Here is an 11,971-nt window from a genome sequence, read left to right on the forward strand (position 1 = left end):
AGTGACTTCTAGATCGTTAAAATAGGTTTGTATTTTACCTTGTGACCTATATTAAAGCTCACATGACCCAGTTTCAATCTCATCTGAGGTTTTATTGTTATGACCGAGTTTTATGAAGATTGGTCAATAGGTTCGGCTAATGGAGCATTTACAAAGTTTCACTAAGCCATATAAGAAACATTACCCCGCCCCCTGGCGACCATATTTTTTAACGAACCAGAACCATTTTTAACTCGGCCAGTAATTTGTAATAATGTATCATCAAACCAAGTTTCATGAATAGTAGACACTAAATGTGACTTCTAGAGTGTCAACAAGGTTTTACAGCAGCCAGGAAAACTGCTCCATTCCCCTACCCCCTGGCGGCCATGTTTTTTTTTTATGAACTGGGTCCATTTTCAAACTCAGCCGACATATCATGACAAAAAAGGTTTTGACAAAGTTTCACGAAGATTACACTTGACATTTCACTTTTAAAGTGTTAAAAAGGTTTTACTATAGCCATATGAGGAAAACTGCCCCGCATCCTGGCGGCCATGTTTTTCGCCGTCCCTGAACCATTTGCAATCCTAGTCGAGATAGCATTAGAATACATTATCTGACCAAGTTGCATGAATAATGGACAATAAATGCGACTTCTAGAGTATTAACAAGGTTTTACACTAGCAATTTAAGAAAAACTGCCATCCCCCTCCCTTGACGGCGATATTTTTTAATCAACCGGAACCATTTTCAGATGTAGAGCTGAGTTATCAAACAAATATTCTTATAATGTTTCATTAAGATTCGACTGTAAACGGGACTTCTATAGTGTAAACAACGAAAACACGACTGTAAATGGGACTTCTATAGTGTTAACAAGCTTTTTCTTGTATTTGACCTAGTGACCTAGTTTTTGACCTCATGTTCTGACCTCATGTTCTGACCAAGTTTCACGTTGATAAAGTTTTAATAACTCAAAAACTATCAAATGTGTGTTCATGCAGACATAAAAAGCAATTCAAGAATTGTGCAGAATTGGGCGATCGTGGTTTTCAACTCTCCCCACCCCCCTTCGCCCGGGCAGCTATGATTTTTAACGAACATAAATTATTTTCGAAATTGGCCGAGGTATAATTAGAAAAAAGATTAATAAAAAGTTTCATGATTAAGATTGCTATAAAGATGTTACTTCCCGTACGTAAAGGTTTCACTTGAACTATATAAAGAAAACTGCCCAACCACTGGTGGCAATGTTGTTTTTTTCCACGGACCGGCACCATTTCCAAACCCAGCTGAGAAATCATAAAAAAAAATGTTCTGAGCAAGCTTCATGATGATAAGGCAAAATCTGACTTTGTGAGAGTTCACAAGCTTTTTCTTTGATTAGACCCAGCGCCTAGTTTTGACTTCACATGATGCAGTTTCAAAATCGACCGAGGTATCATTGGGACAAAGTTTTTGACCAAGTTTCATGAAGATTGGACCATACATATGGCCTTTACAATATAGATGTTTGCGAAGCCTAACGATCGACGGGTAAAAGGCGATTACAAACACTCACTAAGAGCACGTTGAGCTCAGCTCAGCTCAGTTAAAAAGGCATTTACGGCTATACACATTCTTGAAATGTTAGGGATTACCAATGGTAATTGTCTCTAGTACAAAACTATTTGTGCAACCAACAGAAATTCGTAATGTGTGTTATACAATTCACCTGAACTGCAAAAGCAGGTATGCCACTGTAATGTGCGATATAGACAGAAATCAGTTTTATCGAACTATTCAATCGATGAAACCGACGTTTGAGCACACACTTTAAACGTGAGTATAGGAGGAAGTTACAATGATCCGCAATAGAAATTTGCTTATCGATTATGAGTTGCTTTATGTTCGTAAATATCAGTTGGCTGTAAAGTTAAACTGTGTTCTTGTTAGGATCTACGCGTATTGATGCTTTGGATAAATATTAAATATAAGACAGGTACGTTTAATGCTGGTTTGTATTCTTAAAACTGGAATCTGTGTATATATATTTTAAATGCGCGTTTAAATGTACAATTGTGCATGTTAAGTTGTATCAACTGAAATACAAAGTTTAAAAAACAACAACATGTTAATTACTTTTGAAAACTTATAAATAATGCATGGAATTATGTAGGCCTACATGATAATTGAGGCAGTGAAACTAACATTAAAAAGAATCAATGGTATGAAACAAAATCATTGTTATGTATGTTAACTGTGGAAGTATTCACGGGAGTAAACTCTCCCCAAGTGATGTCGTACTCCCAAACGTGCGGTCGTAGATGTCATCAAAACTCTCCCGAAATCGGTCAAAACTTCCGTTATACAACACCATGAAAACGAGTGCTTTCAAAACGACGCACCTTAATTCATTCATTGATTTATTACTTAAACTTTGCAATATATATCCGGTGAAATTTATTACGTGCGAGCTTACGTCGCGTTAAAAGTATTTAACATTAAATACTCTAAAAAAAAACCTCTTCGCAAGTACACATTTGTGTTAAAATCATGCAGCTTTCCCCTAAATCAAAACTTGCAATAACGTTCTCATAATCCCAAACATATGTTTAAGCTAGGGTATGGCCAGCGGTTCGACGCATAATCCCAAGAAACTAGGTTTCTCATGAGAACCTAGGTTCGCAGAATGAGAACCTAGGTTCTCATGAGAACTATGAAGAACTGGTTTCTTGGGATTTCATAAACCTAGTTTCTCATGAGAACCTAGGTTCTCATAAAAAAAGCCGTCGTTGACCACCTCTTATTCATATGTACGACGTTTTCCGTGCATGGGTGTTCTTGAGGAATAAAATTAGTAATGTAATCGGTCGACATTGGTCTGAACACGTTAATAAAAAAATTAAACTGTTTATGAAATACATTTTTAATTGTAAATATTTTTTTTAGACTAAAATTTGAAATAACTTCAGATCAATCGTTACATAATTCATTGTTACAGCATTAAATGAGTTTTAGATAGTCAGTTCCCTTGTTCGGGCCTCAAACGACTGTACAGTACAGTTTTCTATTTTAAGAATGTCTGTGATATATTAAGCAATCATTATGGTATAAATAGAAGTTTAATCTCTATTGATAATGTGTAATAATGTATTATTCAATCGCAATATATCGGCCCACACTGCGAGAAAAACTTATGCACTAAAGACTTTGCAAACATATTTCAATAACTTGAGATATCTGGAAAAAAAAGTTCTTAACGGCGTGTTTTCATTCTGTCCAGCCCGTGTGTAATCATATGTGAACCCCATTGATCCTGCGCCCTGAATAATATGTGTCCCGTATTCCAAACGAGCAAGTTTACGCCGTCCGACGCGTATTTCTGGAAACCTAGGTTCATGAGAAACATAGTTTCTTGGGATTATGCGTCGAACCGCTTGCCATACTAGGGTGTCCTGACAATTGGGAGAACAACAACCTTTGCTGAGAAGCACAAAATAAGAGACATGATGTTCAGATGTTACAGTTTTCAAAAGTTCATGAAAACGCTGTACAGTCAAACTCTCAAATATATGGACCCTACGCTGTGAAAAGGGGCTTTAATGCAAATGCGTAAAGTGACGTCCCGCACAGGCTAATCAGGGACGACACTTTCCGCTTAAACTGGATTTTTGTAAAGAAGAGATTTTCTGTAAACGAAAACTACCATAAAAGCGGAAAGTCGACGAGTAGGTCACGCGAGTTGTGTTTCGTGTTATTTCTTAAAAATTGACCAAGCAATTGTGAAATATGGCAAGATATGTACATTTCCAGAAATTTATTTCTGCGTTTAATACGACAGAGTTCATGGAAATCGCTGCGCAACTGATGAAGAAATAGCTGTTCAACGCGATGCACCCTATTTTAGGTTCATTTTGAGTTGAATACATTGTTTTATTATATATTTGATAGCTTAATGGGTTTTTTTTCAGAAAAGTTGATTTTTTTGTTATAATTTGACTATTTATTATTCAATATGATGTTTTTACTAATTATTACCATAGCAACACAATAACCACCTGTGGTATAGATCTTTAGAAAACATTAAACAACATACGTAGTCTGGGCGAAGAAATTTAAACTTGGTAAGGTTGGTTTAAGAAAATTAATAACACTATGATCACACCTTTTATTGTAAGTTTGTGTTGTTAAAATAAACAAGAGCAAATGCCCCCTACTGCGCTTTTAAGCCATATATTTTACCTTTGACCTTAAAGGATGACCTTGACCTTTACCTTTCACCACTCAAAATGTGCAGCTGCATGAGATACACATGCATGCCAAATAACAACTTGCCATCTTCAATACTAGTATTACAAAAGTTATGAGGAAGGTTAAAGTTTTGGGACAGACACACACAATAACAGACAGGCCAAAAACAATATACCCCCGATCATTCGATAGGGGGGCATAAAAAGCAAACTTTTCTAAGATACTCAATTCAAATCTTTTATTTCAAAGTTATGAAAAAATTGTATAACAGTTATTATAGATGCTAGAAAAGTATTGGTACCATGTTCTCATTAATTAATTCAACCTTCATACTCAGTTTTTATTATGATTTATCATCTAATAAAACCAAGACTTGTATATATCATGTATAATCTCGATGAAAGAAAATGGTTGTAAACATATGTTCTAGTGTCATAACAATATTTAGTAGACAACATACATGCGCTACACGTATTTTACCAGGCAATACAGCAATACAAACTGTGATATTAACATGGACTGTTATATATAGGTCATTATGATAGCTTTTATTGCAAATCTCCGTTGACAATTTATGTCAACCTTACTAAAAGTCAGTTTTTTTCTCTTAGTTGCGGATTTACTAACTGAAATATAAAAAAAACATTACCAAAATTTAAAAAGCATCGATATGATAATTTGTGTGTAAATTTCTTTTGATATGAAGTTTTTGTATTTTTAGCAGTCGCTGAATTCATAAACAAATTGAAATAAAAATGCCATATGCACGTAAATGGATTGTTTCTTATTAGAATGAAGAACAAATATCAAACCTAATGGTAAGGCCTCATGTTATTTTCCCGAAATTAACAACTTTGTCTTTCATCTTTTTATGGGATTCGCTGATTTGATATACTAATCATGTTAAATTGAACCTTTATTAGAATGACCAAGAAAGATAAAGTGGTGTACGAAGAATGCGCAGAGGAATGTGCCAGAAAAATGGAAGCAACTTTCAAACTATACAGCGGATGTGACGTAAGCGTAATGCCGTTAGCGACATGGTCACGTGAACAAAATCAGCTATCACTTCCGGGTTGTTTTCATTGTCCATGGCGAAACGGACGAATTACTGAGTACAATTCTATGTCGTTTTAAGGAATTTTACGAGACCACTTTCATTGTAGTAATAGATTCCAAGCTTCAAGCAGGTCGAGCTGCTTGCGCAGAAATTAAATCTGCCTTCAAACACCTAAATGTAGATAATACCGAGGAAAAAAGAGGGCTTTAGACAGAACAATAGAGAGAGCAAAAGAACGAATCATTACGATTAAGAACGTTTGGGATGATGCGGACTGTTGGGTTCCCAAAGTGATCATGTTCCTGTTCCCGAGATCGGAAAAACCCGGCAACTCTCGTCATAGTCCGGTAAAAAACGGAAAATCTCGTCGGAATGTCTCGGTTTTCTTTGAAATCGATCCTAATAACGATGCACAGATTAGATGGATGGATAAGCAGAGAAAGGTGCTCGAAACCGACATGAAACTTACGTGCCGATACAATGACGGTGATCATTCAGACACGGAACCGTCTGAAGGTGCCGGCGATAGGTCGGAGACAATTCTCGATACCTACAGAAAAAACTCAGAATGTGTGGTAATGTACGTTGCTATTGATGATTTACTTGGCATCAGAAGTTTCAGGGAAACATTTAATAAAAACATCAATGCCGAAAATGATCGCGTGAAAGTGCTGTGCGAACAGTGTATCGATGTTGAAACGAAATTGATCGTATTCGTGGAGAACGAATCTAACGAAATGATCAAGAAATTTGATGACAACCAAAACCTGTACATGGTTGGAACGAATGGCGCCTTCACTTACTGAATGGGGCTTTTATCCGCGTTGGGAAAAGGTAATTGATCTATTTTGAAGTGTTTCATTTCAGTTCAATCCACAACTCTTGTCCCTTCGGCATTCGATAAGTAAAATTTGTCCCGTTTAAGTTATTTCATTTGGTAGTCCTGATGATATGTGCAGGTATCTAGTTAATATATTTATTTCAAATGACGTTTCCAGAAAAAAATCATTCAATATTGATTGAGATATGTTACAAGAAATCTCCTCACTATTTTTTTTATTGAAGAAACCTCCACACCATTTTCAGTGAATAAATGTCTGGACATTTTTAGTGAATATTTCTCCAAACTTCAGTTAGGTGAATAAATCTTCACACGATTTTCTTAAAGTCAAGACATTTTTACACTTTTTTCTGCTAAGCAATATATACAAACTACTTTCAGTGAAAAAATCTGCTCACTATTTTCAGTGAAGAAATCTGCCTGATATTTTCAGTGAACATTCCGAGGAAACCCGATGATCTGTTTCACTCAGACGTCACGCACGAGGAGGTGAAAAAGCCTCGTTTCAATCCCGCCACACTGTCGGACATGACAACTCCAACACCAAGACCAAGTACGAATAAATTTGCCATTGGGTTATATACTTCTGAAGAAGAAAAGGCAACGTGCTTAAACAATTATTTTGTTTCCATTTCAACTTTAGATTCATCTTCGGGAGTTCTTCCCGTCCCTACTCAGTTTCCATTTGCCAGTTTGCAAAATGTGTCCATAACTGAAACTGAAATTATCGATTTAATCAAAATTTTAATAACTAACAAAGCTGTTGGGGAAGATTTAATAAGTCATCTTGTTCTTAAGCGTACTAGCGAGTCAATTTCAAAACCGCTATGCCTTTTGTTTAATAAATCACTTCAAGAATGCACATTTCCTTCATCATGGAAAAATGCAATTGTGATGCCCTTATTCAAAAAGGTTGACTCGAACATACCTTCAAACTATCGCCCAATCTCTCTTTTAAGCTGCATAGGAAAACTTATGGAGCGTGCAGTTTATAAACACTTATATAACCATTTTATTGCACACAATTTAATTTACTGCAAACAATCAGGATTTCTTAGAGGACACTCAACAGTTTATCAACTCATTGATATATTTGATCAAATAGCTCGATCTCTTGACGACAAGAAACTTAATTGCATGATATTCTGTGATATATCCAAGGCGTTCGACCGTGTTTGGCACCGAGGTCTTTTATTTAAACTTAAACAAAATGGCATAAGTGGAAATATATTACAATGGATAGAGAGTTAATTGTCTAACCGTACCCAAAAAGTTTTTGTCGGCTCAGCAAAGTCGCAGTCATTAGAAGTAAATGCCGGTGTCCCCCAGGGCTCAGTATTAGGGCCGTTGTTTTTCTTGATTTACGTTAATGATATTGTTGAAAACCTTTTAAGTATTACCCGACTGTTTGCTGATGATACTTCATTATCATGTACCACATCTGTATTAGCCGATCTCGAGGGTATTTTAAACCATGACCTATGCCTAATTAACGTATGGGCAAAGCGTTGGCTTGTTGATTTTAATCCCCAAAAAACTGAAGCTATTCTATTCACAACTCAAAAGAATATTCCTTTTCCCAAGTTAATGTTTGGTAATGTACCCGTAACATTTGTTGATGAACACAAACATCTCGGTCTTACGCTAAGCAGCGATGGTAAATGGAACAACCACATAAATAATATTATGACTTCCGCGTCGAAAATCCTTGGCGTTATGCGAAAAGTTGAGTACAAACTATCAAGAAAATGTCTAAACCAAATATATTTCACACATTTGCGACCATTATTAGAATACGCGTGTGTTGTATGGGACGGTTGTACATTGTACGACAAAGAATTACTTGAAAAAATCCAAAATGAAGCCGCGCGTATTGTCTCAGGCCTAACCAGATCCGTCTCACTTAGAAACCTTTACACTGAAGTTAAATGGCCAAGTCTAGAAAAACGACGAAGTTATCTAAAACTAATTAATATCTACAAAATGCATAACGGTCAGTGCCCCAATTACCTTAATAATCTTCTCCCACCAACAGTTCATGAACAATCTTCTCTTAATCTTAGAAACGCGGAAGACTATACTATTTTATCAAGACGAACTTTACTTTATTCACGCTCGTTTTTACCATCTGCCATTAATCTATGGAATTCGTTACCTATTGAAATAAGAAACATTGACACTATTTCGAAATTTAAAACTTCATTGAAACAATTATTTAATTTATGCGAAGATAATCCCCCATACTTTTACATTGGGGATAGACACTCATCAATTCTACACGCGCGCTTAAGAAATAATTGCAGCAACCTAAACTCAGACTTATTCATTAATCATTTAAAAAACACTCCCCTATGTGCGTGCGGAAATGATGCTGAAAATGCGGAGCATTACTTCTTTTATTGCCATACATACCATTTGCAGCGAATAGCTCTATTCACTGCGCTAAGATCGTTTCATCCGCTTAATTGTGAGGTGTTCCTTTATGGTAAGCCTTCACTAAATAATGAAAACAACACCATCATTTTTAACGAAGTTAAAAAACATATATTTTACGACAAAGCGATTCATTGCTTAGCTACTTTTTTCCATTTTGCTGGACAGGACTTATTACTATCTTTATTACTATATGTATTATTATCATTATTAATATCCTTTTTTGTATAAGTTATATGTATATTTTCTTTACACTCATTATTATATTTTTGATTAATTATTATTATTACTATTTGTATTACTAGTTTTGGTAACAACTGTTATTATTAGTAGTACTGATGTCATCATATAATAAATATAATTATTGAGATTTATGTTCCCAAGTGTATATACTGTGTAAATGACATGATTAATATTTTATGTAAATCTGTCACCATTTCAACATGTTAAAACTATCGCAAGGGAAGGACCCCCGATAATGTTGAAGAACTTCAGGTCTAAACCTTTTTCCATTTTGTATGTATGGACCAATGTATATATTTGTATAATGTCATTATCTGGAAATAAAATATGTTTAAAGTAAAGGGTTATGACAAACATAATCAAAGCGCTGAAGGCACTGAATTTGTTCGCTGTTGTATAATCTTAGACGCAATTCAGTTTTCAAAATTATGTTATAGCTTTTTATATCGCAAGTTTGAAATGACCACATCCCATTCAAATTTATAAAGAGTGTGCCTTAAAGCACAGGTCGAGATGTGTTTGTTTGTTTTTCAAATCATTAATAAAAAAGATAATTTAAGCTTTATTTTAGGAAAACAGGGCTTAATGCATATGCATTAATTGTCATCCCAGTACCAGAAACTCTCTTTAAACGAAAAACCCATCAATATCAGAAAGTGTCGTCCTTGATTAGCCTGTGCGCATTGCACATGCTAATCAGTGTGCACGGGCTAATCTTATTTGACATGCATTAAGCCCCGTTTTCCCTGAAAGCAGACAATATGTACAGATTTAAATGATAAACACAAGACTGGCCAATGTCGTCTTACAAGCTGGTAAATACACACTGCAGTAGACTGAGTAGTAGAGCAGACGCTCCTAAGCATGCGTCGTCTGCAGTGCAGACAGGCAGCAGTAATCGTTCCTAGCATAGTGAGTTACTATCCTTAGCGTACTTAAGCGAGCTAAGCACAGATTTGCAAAACATGCTCTGTAAATTTAGTCGGCCGCTAACGCGACCAACTAAAAATGGGCCGCGCTCTATGAAAAGGGGGTTAAATGCATGTGCGCAAAGTGCAGTCCCATATTAGCCTGTGCTATCCGCACAGGGTGCTATCCGCACAGGCTAATCAGGGACGACACGTTCCGCCGAAACTGGATTTTTTCTAAGAAGAGACTTTCTTTAAACAGAAATTGTGATAACAGCGGAATGTGTCGTCCCTGATTAGCCTGTGCGGACTAAGAAGGCTAATATGTGACGATACTTTACGCACATGTATTAACCCCCGATTTTATTACGCACATGTATTAAACCCCTATTATTGTTTTTCATGTCGTAAAATACAGCAAGTCATTACGTTGGTCTTCATGTAATATCGTGTTAGGCTAACAAAACAGGTTTCGTCTTCGTGGTCTTCAAGTAAGTGCGTTCGCTTACGGAACAGGGGGTAGTAGTTCGTGTTATGTCTATATATAATCATCTTGTTGATTAATGCAAATTTATCTAGTTGAATTTAATATCGCACCACGACGGCTTTCCTGTGAAATCGTGTTAGTCTAACAAAACACAATGCGCCGCCGTGACCTGATGGTAAGGAACGAAACGGAGATCATAGTTCGATCTTCACAGGCGGTACGCTCTAATTTGATAGGCTTCTAGTAAACTCAAGTGGTAACGATCGCATTCCTGACGAGCGCTCGGCATAAAGTATAATAATCGGGAATGAAGGTTTTCACAAAAAACGAATGGCCTTTAATCAACATTATTGAAACTGTAATAAACAAATACTTTTCTTTAAACATTTTATATACTTCGGTATGTTTCCATGTGTTGAGCTATGCAATATATTCGCCTCCTCTGTATTAATGTTTGAGTTCGCATACATGGTCAAAATTAAATTAGTTTTATTATTTAAGATACGCGTTCCGCTACATCAGTCAGTGACGGCAATACCGCTCGCAGCGTGGAGTTCACTGCGGTCCGACACCCTTCGAAACTTCTAGAAATTGGTCCAGAGAAATACGTGATCGGTGTGACGTAATAGAAGAAACTGGAGGTGACCCAAACTTGGCTAGAGCAGAGGGAAAAGGCGGATATACCCTCTTCGTGTTTCCTTTATTTTCCCTGCTTAAGACCCAGTTTTTAATAGCAGGGGAACATTCATGTGACTTTTTTAAATTGTTTTTTTTTTGGTCAACAAACCATAATTGACTAGTTCTGTTGTTTTTTTTCAACAGTATTTCCGTCTTAACAGGGCGGCAGTTAACCAAGCCGCAATCTTCATTGGCAAGCTAGTTACCACTACTATGTGCACATACTTTTGCCAGCACGTATGTAGTTAATTTGTATTTTGAGGGGAATTTGACTTAACAATAAACATGACACTGTCACATAATTATTAAACCGTGTTTTCAACATATAAATTTATATAAATTTGCAATTACAAGTCAGGTCTGCATGTAAACCACCAACACACAATTTCAGAGAAATACCCAACTAAAAAACTCAAGATTTTATCGGATTTTTTTAGGAGACCTTATCTTAGACCACCTGATCCCAAATGAAATCACAAGCTAGGTATACGTGTAATATCTCCATCCATATTCAAATCATTATGCAGAAATACTTTTTATGTTATGATCCAAATACAGTTCAAAGCAAGGTTTCAATGAAAGCTTACTTTATCAAAAATGTCATCAATGAAAACTTTTAGTTTATATTGGCCGGAAACAATATGTTTGCTGCTTTTATATTCTTAGTAACAGTGAACTTTTCCCGAGAGCTCCACGATAAAATCCCAAGCTAAGTCATAATGTTACCTACATACACACACTTTTTTAGTACAATATCTCAACAAAATCTCAATCGGTTGTGTGGAAACTGTTTTTTCTAGTTTTATCAACAGTGACTGACCTTAACCATAACCCCCAACGCCCAATATACGATCCCAAGTAATGTTTTCATAAGAGCTTGCTGTAACCGAATTTTGATCAAAATGGTAATTGCAAACTTAACAAATTTACCGGACAACATACCTTTGACGTAGCCCACTATACTCAATGTATAAGCTGTATGTGCATTTTCATTAAAAAATGGTAATATATTCCCAAGACAGCACGCTAGAATTGTCTCGTGATTGATAGTGTAATTTACATTTTCTGTCAGTCCCGGATATAATGCCCAGAAAGACATATGTGAT

The 11,971-nt window shown here is 36.0% G+C and overlaps 1 protein-coding gene across 3 annotated transcripts; it reads left to right on the plus strand.

Moving 5' to 3' along the window:
- Positions 1–1,815: 1,815 nt before the first annotated feature.
- On the plus strand, positions 1,816–11,144 carry LOC127874668 (uncharacterized). Of its 3 annotated transcripts, none has more exons than XM_052419140.1 (3): positions 1,816–1,963; positions 5,139–6,109; positions 6,550–9,251. In XM_052419140.1, the coding sequence occupies exon 3, from the start codon at positions 7,704–7,706 to the stop codon at positions 8,778–8,780; it is 1,077 nt and encodes a 358-aa protein (XP_052275100.1). In that variant the 5' UTR covers positions 1,816–1,963; positions 5,139–6,109; positions 6,550–7,703; the 3' UTR covers positions 8,781–9,251. The 3 variants fall into 3 exon arrangements, with proteins under 3 accessions (XP_052275100.1, XP_052275102.1, XP_052275101.1); XM_052419142.1 differs by lacking the exon at positions 5,139–6,109 and adding an exon at positions 10,689–11,144 and having other exon boundaries at positions 1,892–1,963; positions 6,550–6,669; XM_052419141.1 differs by lacking the exon at positions 5,139–6,109 and having other exon boundaries at positions 1,892–1,963.
- Positions 11,145–11,971: the final 827 nt, after the last annotated feature.

Source organism: Dreissena polymorpha, chromosome 3 (assembly GCF_020536995.1).
Source record: "Dreissena polymorpha isolate Duluth1 chromosome 3, UMN_Dpol_1.0, whole genome shotgun sequence".
NCBI lineage: Eukaryota > Metazoa > Mollusca > Bivalvia > Myida > Dreissenidae > Dreissena > Dreissena polymorpha.

What these genes read in the sequence shown, in the direction of transcription:
- LOC127874668 (XM_052419140.1), top strand. Translation starts at nt 7,704, where the DNA reads ATGTTTGGTAATGTACCCGTAACATTTGTTGATGAACACAAACATCTC.